This window comes from Urocitellus parryii, chromosome 3 (genome assembly GCF_045843805.1).
Source record: "Urocitellus parryii isolate mUroPar1 chromosome 3, mUroPar1.hap1, whole genome shotgun sequence".
In the NCBI taxonomy this organism is placed as follows: Eukaryota; Metazoa; Chordata; class Mammalia; order Rodentia; family Sciuridae; genus Urocitellus; species Urocitellus parryii.
Window position 1 is genome coordinate 99,578,439 of NC_135533.1, and position 17,226 is coordinate 99,595,664.

The window sequence follows — 17,226 nt, forward strand, 5'->3', positions numbered from 1 at the left end:
GGGATAGTAGGAGCTCTACTGGACAATTCATGTGAGGAGATGGTACTCCCTCTTGAATCTTTCATGTCTGAGTAAGTGCCTGCGTGAATGAAGCTGTTGAGATAGGGTTAGTGATCTTTTGGCAGTTTAATTTAAAAGATTTGGTTCCTTTGTGATAAGGGGGCCTCATGAAGCTTTGCAGAGGGTGTGGAATATAATAGAACTTCCCTTCCTCCAAAGCCCCCCATACACACTCAATACTTGTTCATTGAAAAGGAAAACAAACATTTTCTATGCCCATGATTCTTACTCCTAAAGTTAAAATTTAAAACCCAAAGCAAATTATTTATGGCATAGAACAATACTGTTTGCTATATTTTGTCAAAATGAGTATGATTCTTGGGTGACTTTTTCCTTTTATATTCCTGTGTTGCCCAAGCCAAGTTGTCTTGGTGGGGGTGGGGGGAGTAATGTTCTTTATGCGGGTAATGTCACTGATGTTCTTTGCTTGGGATACACGCTAAGTTAACCTCGTTGGACTCTTCCCCAGGAATTGATGCGCGTACACGTGGTGGGTCATTATGCTGCTGCACCTGTGTAGTGTGAAGGTCAGTGTGCTTTTCTGATTATAAGAAACCATCCATGTCATTCCATTATAAACCCACTCCACTCATAATGGAATGTGCCTCAGAACAGAGCCTATTGGGGTTGCCCAATCCAGAATTGCCTCAAGTGCAACCCAGACATTTGAAATCCATAACCCACCCCTCCTGCCACCTGCATCCCCCCAGATTTCAACTGTGCTATATTCTGAGATATGATGTTCTTTGCATGTCAAGTCCCTCCTGTGTGATGTGAACGTACCATTGTCACGAGTGAATTTGTACCTAAAAATAATGCTTTATGATGATCCTTGCAAAATTACAGCTGAGAGCTCCACTGGGGTATGGGTTAGGGTTACCTTACAGTTAATATGGACACACAGAAATGCACCTCCAGAAAAAAGCTGCAATTTTATCCTCCTAATTCAGAGTCAGTTACTTCAGGAGGTTGCTGGACCAGTAGAATGGGCCCGTTGCCTCCTTTTTTTCTGGGTGTCTTTTCCTGAAAAATGCTTTCCCTCAGCTCCCCTCAAACTGTCCACCAAGTCCTCTCCTTCCTGTGTCTCAGTCTTACCTGTGGTGACAGCCCTGGTTTACAAGAGTCACAGCTCACATTTACCCAGAGCTGTGCATCACAGTTTGCGCTGCATGCTTCCCTGCAAACTGCTCTCCTGAGAGGTAGGTATGATGATTTTTTCCCATTTGATGTTTGAGGGAGTGGGCTGCCGAGGCTGGAGTTGCTGCTCCAAAGTTTCCCAATTGGTAAGTGAAGAGCAGGGATTCAACTGTGACACGTGGGTCTGAACTGGAATCCTCATCCACTGGGCCCTTGTACTGCTCTGGTAGAATTGCCTCAGTCAATCCTTAAGTGAGGCTTTATTTTAAAAAATAAATAAAAGCCCATGTTTGCCAGGTGTGGTGGAAATAGCCTCTAATCCCAGCAGCTCTGGAGGCTGAGACAAGAGGATCATGAGTTCAAAGCTAGCCTCAGCAAAAGCAAGGCACTAAGCAACTCAGTGAGACCCTGTCTCTAAATAAAAATACAAAAGGGGGTGGGACAGGGGATGTGGCTCAGTGGTCAAGTGCCCCCCAGTTCAATCCCTGGTACCCACTCCCAACAAAAAAGTCCACATTTGCATAGCACTTTGCAAATTTACTAAACATATCCACATACATATTTAACTAATCCTTAAAACAACACCCCAGGGGAAAAAAAAAAAAAAAAAGGAAGCCCAGTGATGTTCAGCAGGGTCTTGATACTGGGCAGCTCAGGCCACACTCACACAGTCCACTTCTCTTCTGCCACAGGGAACAGCTGTCAACTAACACAGAGGGCAACTTTTTTCATCAGTAAGTTCTGACTAATGTACCTAGAGAGTGAGCATTGCATACGTCAGGTTCAAGAAGCATTAAATTAGTACCTAGACCTGTACTGCCAAATGTCCAGGGATAGGCTTAGCACAGTAACTTTAAATCCCTCTTAACCCCATTTGCTGTGCTCTTAGGAGCCAACTCCTCTGTGGCATTGTCACATGTCAGAGCTCAGCAGAGAATCTATTTTGATCAGCTCATTCAGCTCCTGCTTCCCCATCTTCCCATTTGATTTTCCTAAAAGTCTCCCCCAGTGCATAGCACTTTAATCTCTTCACATTCCTCCATGGAGTTCTACATTTTTTTCCTTTGGCTGTAAAAATCCAGCAAGAAATATTCGTTTTGAATACCAAGTAGCTGCTTGAGAGTACCCCCCTTTTTACTTTCCAGGACTACTGTCTTAGGGAAGTTAGGGCTTCTCAGTCCTAGAGAATCTCACCATGTGCTTCTTCATGTGTAAATTTTGCCTTGAAATAAAACTCTTGGAACCCAACAGCAAACTATTTGTACATAAAGGTTAACACAGGCAATTTTATTCAGCTCTCCAGAAAACAAAAATGATTGACATTGATGTGACCTCTCACCAAGGAACATGAGACAGAAGAACAATCTCAACTGATGCCCCCAAACTAAGTCCTTGTGAGGACTTAATCTGTGAAACATGAACATAACCACAGCCCCCTAGAAACCTGAAAGGTTAGGATATAGCCACCTAAATTCTAGTAGGAAAGTCAACACCCAACTCCTTGCCCCAAGCCCTACATGATAATAGAAATCTATGGCCCCATAATTTTTGTGTTTTAGCTTATATCATGAAAACTGACAATGAGCCCAGGTTTTCCTACACCTTCCTAATACTTTCTAAGAAAATTCATCACACTCCATTGGTTTGCAACATTACTACTGGACTGATAAAAATACCTGGAAAAGATCTAGGAGTCATTCAATATTGGTTGTTTAATGTATGCACACTTTTCAACCTCTGGAATGATCCTCAGCAGGATGGATGCTCATCTCTGAAAGATGTCTAAACAAGGAACAATTTCATGCTACCACCATTGGCTCTCAACCAGAGGTGCATGAGAAATAGAGCTTTGCATGTGGAGCTTGGGCATTCACACATTTAAAAGTCTCTAGGGTGATTCTCAAATGAATTCAGTTGAAAACTACTGCCTAAAAGTGATGGGAATGAAGCCTCTATATGTCTGTGAATAAGGGAATAAAGAAGAAATTTGTGCTGTAGATTTTTTATGCTACAAAGGAAAGGATTTCACTGCTCAAAGATGGTTTTCTGAAGCCTGTCAAAGGCCCTTTTCAGGAAAACAAAACAAAGTATTGGGCTCATGCATCACAATGACTAGGATCTCTGTGTTGGGTCCTCTGGGAAATAGATGCTGGTTTTGCAAGAGAAAAGTAATTCTGTGAAAGAGAAGGTGGGGAGGGAGGTTTGTGTACAGGGCTGCAGCCCCATGGGACCTCAGGAGCAAAGGCTGACTGCCCAGAAACACTGAGGTGGACCTGAAGGAATTGGCAGCTCTCAGCTGACAGCCCCCTAGGAGCTGGGCAATGTCTTTTCCTAAAGGAGGTCTGAGCATCTCATCTCCATGTCTTCCCTACTCTCCAAAGACGAGAAAATATTTTTTTCTGGGCTTTTCAGAATTTGGATAGAACAGCTGGAGTAGGAAGGTTAACACCAAGATTAGAATTTATTGCCTAAGTAGAGGGATGAAGTGATAGGAATGGAAACGATAGGGAGAGAAAAAAATGACTCATTTCTTTCTATATTAGGGCATATGCTAGGTTGGAAAAAAAGGGGGCATTAAGATTTGAGGGACGGGGCTGGAGTTGTAGCTTAATGATAGAGCTCTTGCCTAGCGAGTGTGAGGCACTGGGTTCAAGCCTCAGCACCACATAAAAATAAATAAAATAAAGGTATTATGTCCACCTACAACTAAAAATATGTTTTTTTTAAAAAAATTTGAGAGATGGTAAAAACTTCTCATGTACAAAGTGACATCCAGAGATATTATGCATCACTTAAGATCACTCAGAGGTGGTGTGAGGTTCAGGTAGAGCCCCAGGCTCCCACCACTTGACATTTGCTATGGTTACATGCTCCCTCTCCTGACGTGGGATGTTCCTTGCCAATTCATTCTCCTTGAACCCAAACCACACAATACAGGAAGTCTATGGCTGCATGACGTTTGTGTTCTTTTTAAAATCTTCCTAACTGAAAAGGATCCCATGATTTCCTCCATCTTATCCCACCCTACCATGACCTTCATCTAGAAGGTATTAGTAGGCAGAAGTATGGATCCTTGGGCATCTGGAGGCCACAGCCACCTCCCTAAACATCTACTGTAACTTTGTCTTGCTTTTAAACTATAAAGTCATCCAAGCATAAATTGACTAAATTATCAGAAACCCTTAGTCTAATCCCACAATTTGTCATCCTGGACATCAATAGAAACTCAGCACCTTATTAGTTCTCCATACTTACTGATCTGGGACATGGTTGGAAAAGCTGACTTCTCTCCCCCCTTCCTCCTGCCATTTCCCTCCTCCTCATCATAGTATTAAAGTTCCCAGGCTCTGGACCACTGTATTGCAATAACTACTGAAGATAGGGATAAATGTCCCATCATGGGAAGCCACAACTCTAGACCCCACTAAGATAGGGATCACCATGCCCTCCCCTCTACTCTTCTCCATTCCCTGCCTAGAGCTCAGCTTTCCCAGACTAGGGGAGATAAATAGTGTGGTCCAGCACTGCTGTGGGTGAGCTGAGTCATGCCCTTGGCAGGGTCAAGGAGCCACCCAAGGAGACGAGGAACCTTAGGTGAGTTTCTTTTGGGGGCTGCTTGCCCTCTGCCCAGTGCTGTCCCCCCACACATACTCTTTACCTCCCCAGAACTCAGATCATCTGGGGATCCTCTGCTTGATTTTCGGGGATAATTCTGCCACCAATATTTTCCCATCAGGAAGCAGCAATCTCAGCACAGAAATAAAACTGTCCTGCTGACTTGCTCACAGCCTGTCCCAGTAACAGTTCCAGAGCGTCATCCTGACGCAGCACCCCTGGAGGACCATGCCATGCAGGCTGCCAGCCTTTCTGTTAACCAGGCCCAGCAGGACCAGAGCTGCGAGCACAAATCAAGGCCATGGCCATTGAACAACTTCTGAACCAGCTCTTTAAGAAGGTGCTCTTGTTTTGAATATATAATCTGTCCTGTTCTTTCAAAGTAAGTGCTTTTATAAAGGGCCTGGACTGTCCTTTTAAACATACATACTTTTTCTCACTTAAAGGGAAATGTATTTCTGTGTAGAAACAGAGAAAGGTAGAGGAGGAGACTTTTGTGTGGAATTCAAGGCTTGCTTTAAACTGGGGCATGCACGTTGCATAGCTATTTTCTTCAGGCAGCATGTGGCAGAAAACATGTGTGTGTGGCTAAGTGTTTTAAGCTTTGTTTATTTTAAGTACTGTAGACCGAGTGATTTTGTTCAAGCAAAGGAGTCTCAGCTTTATATGCAGTCACAGATGCCTCTTTTCTTGTATTGCTGGATTTAGAGCTCACATTTTTCTTTTTTAGCAAGAACTAAAAGTTCTCCTGCATTTGGGGTTGTTTTTCTTTCTTTTTTTTCCCCCTTCTGTTTTTTTTTTTTTTTTCATTTTGTTTTTGTTTTTCTCCTCATGCCCATTTGCATTGTGCAGAATTCTTAGAGAACACAGCATTGCTAGTGTTCTGCTGCAGTCTCAGTATAGCACTGGATGTCAGCAGATAAAGTCCCGAGTCTGTTTGCTCAGCTCTGCTTTCTTAATGCAGGTTCTTGCTTTACACGATTTCAAGCAGTAAGCCAATATTTTCATGATCACAGCTGAATATATATATCATGGATGGATATGTATATATTTTTCTTTTCCTCTTGCAGATTTTTTTTTAAGTACAAAGTCTTTAAAGTACAAAGTGAAGTAGATTTGGGAGTATTTTATTCTCCTTAAAATTTTTGAGTGGAGACTATCCTGGAACTCTGGCCCAAAGCTGCTTCTTGAACTACTAAGAATTAGATGTCTGACCCTGCAATCAGGGCCCTGTGACACTGCTCAGCCTGGTTTGCATATTTAGATGGAGGCATGGACTAATTTATTACTAACTCAGCAAATATTTATTGAGTACTTACTATGTGCCAATGATGGTTGAAATGTTGGGGGCACAGCTCAGAACAAACCTGATCTCTGTTTTCAGGGAGATTTCCTGCTAGTTGGGGGGAAGGGTGTCAGAGATGAAGAAGTGTAAAATGACTTTACAAACTGGGAAATACTAAGAAAAAAGAGAAAGCATGGTTAAAAGCAAGTGGAGACAAGAGAATGCAGGGGTAGCCTGTATTCACCTGCTCTGCCTTGTAACCCCATCTTTGTAAACATGCATAAAAGCAAAGCTCAGAGGTCACCAACTCCGTGTTCCCTATAGAAGGAATTTTATTTGATTCCCAGTGGGATTTTTTTCAGATTTGATTTTGTTAATGACTTTACTGGAAAAAAAAAACAGACCATTATATGTAAAAATTCAGACTATTTTTCTTGGGAAAAAAAAATCAAAAGCTCTTGCAACCCTAGGCTACATTCTGCTTGGCCACAGTTGGTGGGAACTGAGTGAGGAGGGCCCTATTAGGTCAGAGGGACATATAATCTTTAAGTTGTCATAGTTCCTGCTTAAGGCACCTCCTGCTGGCCTCTAAGGGAATTCTTATTTCAGCTTACTTTGATTCCATCTCCACAATCATATTCATTTCATCTCCCGGGATAGTGATAATTCCAGTGTTATTAGAGAGGGCCTATAGATATTTTATCCTCTGGCTTCAATCATCTTATGGAGGTTTGACTTTCCTTGAGCAGCAAGGACCTGTGAAGGTGCCAAGTAATCACAGGCCAGGCTAAATTACAGAAGCCATCTGGTCTAAAATGAGCACTGTCCTTTTCCAGTCCCATAGTGCTTTCACATCCCATAGTGAGACCTGTGACTTAACATGAATCCACAAAATCTAGTTTATTTTCACTCATCAGAGTCACAGGTCTGAAGAGCAAAGATGCTCTTGGAGATACAGGTTTATTATGCTCCTGTCAAATTGAAACTCAAACCAATTCTCTGATCATTTCATCGTTCTTCCTCATACAATTCCACCTACAAAATCCTTCTCAGACACTCCCTTCCCTAAACAGAATTAATCAAAGAACAGGTTGTTTTGCTCCAACTACTGTTTATTTAAATTATATATGGATTTTTAGGGTAAGTGCCATTACCTAACAGGTAGGGGTTTGACCACAGCAATCACCTGCCCAGTGTCATCTGAGCTAGACTGATGCTCCATGGGGTATATTCCCTGTGGATTCTTGCCTCACTCCACAAGAATGCCAGCATCTAGCACCATCCTCCTCCTGTCCCAGCTGTGTCAAACAATATTGACATAGGATTCATTCCTGAATATTTCCAAAGGTACATCACTGTCTTAATCATATCTTTACTAATCTTCTAATCCATGCTTAAGTGTACTTTTTGCTTAAACTAATCACCCTTCTCTACTCAATAATAGACAAGAGATTCTTAGCTGTGTAATACCTTTTCTTTGTTGCATGTTTTTATTGCAGAAGTGCATTTGAGTATCCTCCACAGTTTTTAAATCTGTATCCCTGCTAGTGGGAGGCCTTTGAAACCTCATTCCCCAGGGTTGGGCATATTCTTCTGAAGGTGGATTTTTTTTTTTTTAATAGTGGATCATGGTCTGTGTAGTTACCTGTACTCAATATTGACAGCTTAGCATCACGTAGGATCTTGGAAATGTAGACTCTCCCGCCCATTCCAGAAATGTTAAATCAGTGTCAGCATTTAAATAAGATTTCCAGGAAATGCATGTGGACATTGAAGTTGGAAAAGAGTTGTCTTATACCACTGCCCAGTCTGTGAACCGGCTTTCAGGACTGACTTTGGGTCTACCCCCTTGCACAGATCTCACAGCTTCTCAAGTAAAACTTCCTTCACCAATGTGTAGGTGTCCTTTGATCATTGGTAATGAGATCCCATAGTCAAAATATACCCACGCATTTTGTAATCTTTATCTTTAGTGGTTAGATTGTTCAGCTATAGGTAAATGCTACTGTGTCATTAGCAGTTGGCCAGGGTATAAAATTTCTTTGGCAGCAAAGTTATTCAACATAAACATCTCAGTGGTCATTGGAGGGGAAAAACAATCTCACAGTGTAGTTTAACAGTAGATGTAGGATGTGGAAAAACCAATTCGAGTCAATAAAAGATAGTTATTGTTAAATTAAATAGACTGTGAATCACCAGTCAGATGAGACAGAGAGTGGTTAAGAATTGGCACAGAAGTCCAACAGCCAACCTGGGGTAGAGTTCAGCTTTGCTTCTAACTGTGTGACCTTTGGAAAATTAACAATCTCAGTCTTTCACAATGCTACCTGCCTAGAAAAATTATCTACAGATCTTGGAAATCAATTTTTAGCTGCTGGAATTTATGGATGGAAACCCTGGTTCAGCAACTTTCTGTTGAAGCATTTACATTATGTATATATATAATGTAATACATATGTAGTACATATAATACATATATTATATGTATAAATTCCAGCAGCTAAAATTTAGTAAATATATATATAAAATATATAATGTAAATGCCTCAACAGAAAGTTACTGAACCAGGGTTTCCATCCATAAATTCCAGCAGCTAAAAATTAGTTTCCAAGATCTGTAGATGATTTTTCTAGGCAGGTAGCATTGTGAAAGACTGAGTTCATTAATTTCCCAAGGGTTAAAATTATATATATAGTAAAATATATATAATATAACTATATATATAATTATGTATATATGTGTATATATATAATTTTGAAACACAGCTAAGTTTGGGAACCACTGACAATCTTCATGAAGCTCTTAATTCCCCTTTTCTTGGATGAGGATGTTAATGGTACAGCCTCTTGAGTTTTTAAATTAAATGATGGCATGAAGGGGAAGATCCTGCCTCATGCCTGACACAACATTGCTGTATCATTATTGATGGTGATGATGATGTAGATGCTGATGACGACAGTGGAGGTGATGATGATGGTGGAGGTGATGATTTATGCTCCATTTATACACCAACTGGACAAGCTCAAATCTAAAAATGGATTTTTTTTTCTGCAATCTGAGCCTTACTTTATATATGAGTGTGCTTGGAAGCCCACCAACATAGATTGTCAGAATAAATCAGATTATTTTATTGTGGCTGCCAATAGCTCTGTACCAGGCATGACTCTGCCTTTTTAATAATTCTGTCTTATATTTGTTCTGTGCTTTCTATTTTTAAGTGCTTTAGTAAACGTCATCCACCTTCATAAAAAAATAATAAAATAAACATCATCCGCCTTGACATTCCCTCCAATCTTAAGAAATACTCAGAGCTGTCCCATGAACTTAACTTCATTTTTTTTTGAGAGAGAGAGAGAATATTTTAATATTTATTTTTTAGTTTTCGGCGGACACAACATCTTTATTTGTATGTGGTGCTGAGGATCAAACCTGGCTGCACGCATGCCAGGCGAGCGCACTACCTCTTGAGCCACATCCCCAGCCCCAACTTAACTTCATTTTATAGATGAGGAAAGAGACTTGTAGATGTGAGGTGCTTCTCTAAGCATGTCACACTTAAAGAAGTGAAGTGCTTGGGTAAAGCTGTCCACTGAATAACCTGGATTTGGGTTCAGATCTTTGGACTCTGATCTGGGCTGCCTGCTGCTCATTCTACCAAAAGCTCATATTAAGGGGAATTTTCCAGGTAGATATCCTTGATTTACTGCTATTGAATCTCCCCAGATTAGATTAACAATGGTCTGAGAAACAATTTTGTTCCCTGAGTCTGGCTCCAATTTAGTCTTACCTCTTTTCAAATCTGAGGAAAGCAAACACAGAAGATCCTTTATTAATGGAGAATCAATGACCATTGAGGGAAAAATAACAAAGGTCTTCTTAAGTAAAAAAAAAAAATGAAAAGAAAAGAAAAGAAAAAGAAAAAGAAGCATAATTTAAGTAATTGTTAGAATAAAATATGACATGGTCCACCAACCTTGTATAGTGGAACTTGCGTCTACAATTTTTCCCAAATTCCCTTAGGTAATTAGTTTTATGGACTATTGCCAGGTGGCATGTTTCCACTTTCCCAACCCTCCTGGAAATATCTGACATAAGAGACAAACGCTCTTATGGAAAGTAATTCCAAAGGGTTTAGCATAATGTACTAGAAAGTATACATAACCGACATTAAGTCAATATATAATTTATTGACACCATACTCACAGAAATATCAACAAAACCCTTCTTACCTCCCTACCACTATTTTTCCTCAACAGAGGAGCCACTCTCTAGCTCCCCTGGAATATGATATATGAAAGAATGTGAGGAACCAAGAGTTTCCTCTTAGTTCTACCTCAGTTGAATTATCATCTCTTCTCTCCTCATTTCCAGCACTGATCTTATTGACTAAAGAGATGACCACTCTCTACTTTTTTGAAAATCATGGAACTTTTTGTAACTCTTATCTATATAAACTTGTCTCCATAGGAAACTCACTGAGACACCTTTGGTGTCACTGGAAGAAGAGGTGTTTCAATTACTTTCTCTAGAGGCCGCCATCTTGGCTCATTCCTCCTTATCATGTTTTCTAGTGTTGACAAACAATCACTTGGTCATTCCTCACTGGGATGCACAATAGCCTCTCTAAACACTCAGTTCAGTAACTCACTTTTCATTTCTTTGTTGCATTGAAGTATGAACAAATACAGTTACAAGTTTAGAAGAGGAAACATAACGTCCTGATTCATCAAAACAATAAATTAAAAACTAAAACCCCTTCTTTCTATTATTTAGGACTGAGGGCATCTAAAACTCAACAGATGTACCAAATGTGATCCAAGGAATTAAACTGTATATGTTGATTCCTCATCTGGAATCCTACTTCCAAGCAAATAAATTTTGAGATAAAAACAAATGTGGAGTCAAGTAATGTTTTCAGTTATTACATTACCTTATTTTGATAATTTTAGTTACCATTGCATAAAGCTAGATTTATTCAACAAATATGTATTATTCCATATATATGACTCACTCATAAATATTTGTGGAGTGGATACTCACATTGTGTGAGTGTAGGGATAACTTGATAAGCCACGTTAGCTGTCTGTCCAGGATACCAGTCTAGTGAAGGAGAAGAGTTGCACAAACTATAGCCAGAGAAGCACATGTGTAACTCGGAAACTGAAATGCAAGTTTTATTTTTAGGTAAGAAAGGATTTATTTTCCCTATTATAAAAGTGATGTCATCTGAGAAAATATGACCTTATTATTTAATATAAGAATGTATAGAAGATTAAACAAACTAATGTTTGCCATTTCTAAAACTGTCTGTCCCGTTCATTATTTTGCCATAATCTCCTTCAATTAGATAGGTAAATTTTGACTTTTTTTTCCTATGGCCAATTGCTCTTCAAATGATAGATAGCAAATTCCATAGTAGGCACTCCTAAATATTTTGGATGTCTTCAAGGAAAAGAATAAAGACTGCTACTTGCTTTATCATTCTTCCTTGAATAGTAAATGTAAAAAGTTACTATGTGAGTCAGAAATTTGGAATAAGAAATCTTATTGGGCAATCTGAAAAGGAAGAAGTATAATTCAAGCCATGTAAAAACAGAAATAAAGACTAATGCCAAAGTAATTTCTCCTGATTAGTAATATCATGTTGAAATACTAGAATAATTAATAAGTAGTACATTAGCTTAGTGCACACCAAGGGAGTAATCAGTTAAGTAAAAGCTACTTCAATTTTCAAAATGTTTTCAACATTTCTTAGAACAGAAACTTCTATGCCAGTGGCTTCCCTTTCCCAAGTCCAACCTCCACTAAAAAATAAAAGAAAAATGTATATAATCATGTAATGATAATCATTTATTTTATTCAATTTATACGAATTAAGGCTTAATTTCAACATAAGGCCTAAACATTTTAGAATAGTTAATACGAAAATCAGTAAACAAAGAGAAGAATTCCTGTTCTTGTCCCATTGTAGAAGGAACAATTAGTGTTACAATGATTATCATTAGACAGTCACTCATCATTTTCACCATTAATTCATTCTTGGAGGCTTACCCCATCACCATATTAAGGGCTGTGAGGCCACCCACATGAACAAGGAAAACAGAGATTCACACAAATGCAGCATAGGTGTTAATATTCCAAGTTGAGATACTGAAAATTGTTCAGAAAAGGTTCTGTGGTCAAGTCAGTTTAAGAAACACTAGGCTGAACAAACCTGATCTCATTTCAATTTTTTTTCAGTGAAGGACCCCTTTGAGTGTTTAATATGTAGCAAGAGGGAGATTTTAGTTAATTGCAGCATTTTCTGGGAATCACCAACTTAAGCAGTAGAACTGGATTTTTTCTTTAAGGTCAGAAGGATGATAATCAGAAAGACAATTAGGATCCATAGCAAGAGATGTAAAATTCAGATCAGATTCTGACACTGATGGTGAAGTTGTAGCAAATCAGTAGTTGAGAGGAGGTGGGCAATTCAGATGAGCCAGTCTTCTAGACCAAGACAACTTGATGGGAATTGACTTTATTGGCATTATTAATTGTGATGATATTAATTATTAGTAATAAAAGCACTGTGTTAAGGTCAATAAGTACCAGGAATTTTAGCACAGTGGATAAAGACCATAGGCTCTCACTTTAAATTTTTTTTAGATTTATGTACATATTTTACAAATGCTGACTTATAAAACCTGAGGCAAGTTACTTTTACCTCCTTAAACCTCAATTCATTCATATGGGAATATAAGTAATAACAATGGTAGCAATGGTATTCACAGGCAAGAATATTCTGAGAATTAGATGGGATAACATGGGTGAAGCACTTATTACATTCCTGGCACATAGCACATTTTCATTAAGTGCTCATCAATTATTAAGTATTCATTAATCCTCCTCATCTTATGAAGCAGATATTGTCTTCTCTGTTTTATAGATAACAAAACCAATACTCATTTAATAAGATGCCAGGGTCACACACATAAACAGTACTGGAGATAGAATTCAAACCCAGATTTGTTTAACTCCAAAACCCATGTTCTGTTTCCAAAGTACCACAATAAGGAAATTCAAGGATATATAGATACCAGATAATGAGATGAATTATATACTGCATTTACAGGTAGATCTTAATCAGAAATATATCAAAAGTGAACTTATCTAGAGTAGTTGAATGGGTGCTTATACAATGGAGAAAGATTTGGGCTCTTTTTGACGTATTGGCACAGGAAAGCTAGAAACATTCCACTTAACCTAACAGGAGTTAAGTAACATTAAAAATGGCACATTTACTTGTTAATCTTTGTGTATTCAGAGTTATTGAAGACTTTAGCATAAGTGATTAGCAGAAATGGATATAGTTTTTTTGTTTTGGAGTTAGCAGAAGCAATTTATGTGAGCTTGATAATGGTTAAATTGCTGAAAGTAAAGAATGACTTCTGTAGGGTGAAAGCTAAGATAAGGCTTCCCTACATCTGTCAATGGGAGGTGCAGTCCAGATAAAGACCAACTCAGCTCTTAGTGAAAAACGAATGATCACTTCTTCACTTTAGCCTCCAGATATAAAAAAAAAGTCAGCACTCCACGGGAATGGGGACAATATATTTTAGTTCTGCATTATCCTTCTGTAAACAATGTCTAATGTAAGCTTTTTAAAACTGTAAAGTGTTCAAGGAAGCAAGAAAATTGGAAAAGTCAATAAAAAATACTATTAATACAGGCAGCCCCCCCAAAAAATGAACCAGATATTGGAACTAGCAAAGAATTTTAAAACATCTATTAGAAACATGTTCAAGGTCTTTCAAAAAAAAGATAACCAGAATGAATAAACAGATGAAGAATCTCAGCAGAGAAATTGAAACTATAAAAAGAAACAAATAGAAAGTCTAGTATAAAAATAAAGGATGTGGAATAAGGAATTGGATGAACTTAACAGCAGGACCGAATCTGAAAGAAAGGTTCACTGAACTTGAAGATCAGTTAATAAAAATTGCTCTAACTAAAGCACAGAGAAAAATATTGGAAAAAAGAACCTTAAAGACTATAAGTGACATGTCAAGTGGTCTAAAATATGAGTTATTATAATCCCAGAATAAGAAGAGACAGAAGGTACCAAAAATATATCTGAAAAAAATAATAGCCAATTTTAAAGATATGATTGGAAAACATTAATCTCTAGATCCATGAATCTCAGTGAGTTTCAAATAGGAGAAATACAAATAAATTAATACCTAGGTACATCACAAACAAACTTCTGAAAAGACAAAAAGAAAATATTATAAAAGCAGCCACAGAAAGTAAAAGGACACATCACACATTGGGTGTGTTAGTCAGCTTTTTGTAACTGTAAGCAAAATAACTTATAAGAACAACTTAGAGTAGTGTTTTATGAAATAAATATAAGTCAAATCTAGAAAGAAAGAAAGAAAGAAAAAGAATGACTTAGAGAAGGAAAAGTTTATTTGGGGCTTATAATTTCAAAGGCTTAGTCCATGGTCAGCCAACTCCTTTGCTCTAGGCCTGATCATCATGGCGGAAGAGTGTGGTGGAAGAAACCTTAGCTCATGGCAGTCAGGGAGCAAGGAGGGAGGAGCACCTCCCCTCACACAGTTACCACCCAGGAGTCCATTCAAATTGTTAATAAATCAAATGGTTTAATTCATTGATGAGGTTACAGCTTTCGTAATTCAATCTTTTCATCTCTGAACAGTACTACATTTCCTAACACATGAGCTCTTTGAGGACAGTTTTTAGCTCCAAACAATAACACAGGGGAACAAAGGCAAAAAAAAAAAAAAAAAGCCAGCCTTTTATCAGAATAATTAAAGTTGAAAGGCAATGAAAAGACATATTATGAAATAATATACCACGCTCTGAAGTCATGTAATAGTGAGTATGGCCCAGTCAAGGAAAGCCTCTATAAGAAAGTACCAGGTAAGCTAAGATCTGAAGGGATAGATGTTAAGCAGGTACTTTGGAAGATGTTCCATGAATGTGCAAAGCTCCTGTAGTAAAAGAAAACATGTTATAATGGAAAAATTGAAAGGCACCAATGTTGATAAAAGACAGGTATCAAGAAAATCATAGGAGCCAGTCTAGTATTGGAAGTCACAATGTGGTTTTGTTGTTGTTGTTGTTGTTGTTTTTATTCTAAGAATAATGGGATTTTTGAGAATTTTAAGCTGAAGAAATTAAACAGAGTTGTGTGTTTATTGTCATTTATTTTTATTTTATTTATTGATTTTTCACATTTTTCATTGCTTCATTACAGTTGTACATTATTGTGGAATTTGTTAATACACAAGATTTATATTTTTAAAAACTCTCAAAATACTAATTATAGCAAAGAGAGATCAGAGTAGCTGAAGAGAGACCAGGAGGCTATAGGTTTGTTTCAGGTGAGAAATGATGGTGACTACAATGGTATCAGTGAAGATGGAAAGACATGGACAGATTTGCTATTGATCTAGCAGATACAAGTGATAAGGGGGCTTAATTTTTGATTGGCTATGGGAAATGAGAGTGACAAGTATTAAGAATGACTTTCAGATTTTCATTTATCTGGGTGGTTGAAAGGTGCCATTTAATGGTGAAGGGAACTTAACAAGCACTTGTATCTAACCTATTATTTGCCAAATACTATTCTAAGAAAAATTATAAGCCCCTTTAACAAAAGTGAGAAACTGGTACTGTTTTTATTCCAATTTTTACAGACAAGGATATTGAGAAGTGAAGTAATTTACCAAAAGTCATAATCAGGAAATGTTGAGATAGGACTGGAAACCAGGAAGGCTGGTTCTAGGAGCTACACTGAGTTGCCTATGAAGAAGTGTAGTGACAATGAGTTGCAGGAGACTAAGGTATTCAAGTGGCTATAGGTACTTGGAGTAAGAAGGGATGTAGACGATGTAGATGTAAATAAAATTGCCTTTTTTTTCCTTTAAAAAGAGCCTAAGATCTAGAGTACTAGCTCTGTTGCTATGCTCTGCAAAGCATCCCAATATATTCTTTGGATGAGAAAGATACCAGCCCTGGACCATTATCCTTGTTCATTCATATTCCCACCTTCCCACTTCCCAGGCCCCAGCCACACAATCACTTTCAGACTCATGTGCCTTATACAACACATATGTGGTTCAATGTGAGTAAGGGGAAGTCACCTCCACTCATTCATGGATAGTTACATTAAGCTTGTTGAAAGAGAGCAGGTTACATATCTGTATGTAAAAACTGCATTAAGAGAATGGATCTTGAAATTCCAAGAGTGGTTATATAGAATTTTGAATAATCTTTTATCATCTACATGTCCTGATATTACTGTGCAATAAAAAGAAAAGAATGCAATTAAATTTCCACATTCTAAAGAGGGGAAAATTGGTTATTTTCCTCAAAGAGGAAATATTAACTTTACTGAGGCATCTAAAAACTTCAAAGATAACTTGACCTCTTCTAAACATATAGATAAGGATTTTCATTAACTTAATAGTAAACATTAGAATGATAGATAATTATGAATATGTTTGAAGTCAGAGCACCACAGAGCAAGCCATCTTTCTTAGTCCATTTTCTGTTGCTATTATGGAATCCTACAGACAGGGTGTGTTGTAAAGAATAGAGGTGTATTTACCTCATGGTTATGGATCCTGGGAAGTTCAAGAGTATGGAGCAGGCTTCTGGTGAGGGCCTGCTTGCTGTATTGTAACATGGCAGAGGGCATTAAATAGCCAGACACAGCAAGTATGCTAGCTCAAGACTCTTCCTTCTCTTTATACAGCCACAAATGTCACTGTGAGAGCCCTGCCCTCCTGACCCCATCTAATCCTGATTATCTCCCTAAATTCTACTTCCAAATACTATTAACATATGAAGTTGGGACTAAGTTTCCAATAAATGAACTTTTTGGGAGATACATTCAAACCATAGCACTAATTGCTAAAATACTCTGAGCTCTGTTAATAATGATAACGATAATAATGGAACAATATGAAGAAATACTAAGCAACAAAGAAGAAGGGGGAAAAAGAGAGGAAGGTCCAAAGAAAGAAGAAGAAAAGGGTTTCCAGGATTTGTTTTGCCGTTCTTAGCATTATTATTTTTTTTAATTTAAAGCTCATATTTCTTTATTGTTTACTTTTCAA

At 38.0% G+C, this 17,226-nt stretch overlaps 1 protein-coding gene across 1 annotated transcript in view; it reads left to right on the plus strand.

Moving 5' to 3' along the window:
* Window positions 1-528: 528 nt before the first annotated feature.
* The window catches only part of Hecw1 (HECT, C2 and WW domain containing E3 ubiquitin protein ligase 1), a 287,449-nt gene continuing 270,751 nt past the window's right edge, over window positions 529-17,226 (plus strand). The window contains exon 1 of the mRNA XM_026410640.2: window positions 529-587. Within this exon, the coding sequence (XP_026266425.2) occupies window positions 561-587 (27 nt within the window). The 5' untranslated portion in view covers window positions 529-560. The remainder of the gene's footprint in view (window positions 588-17,226) is intronic.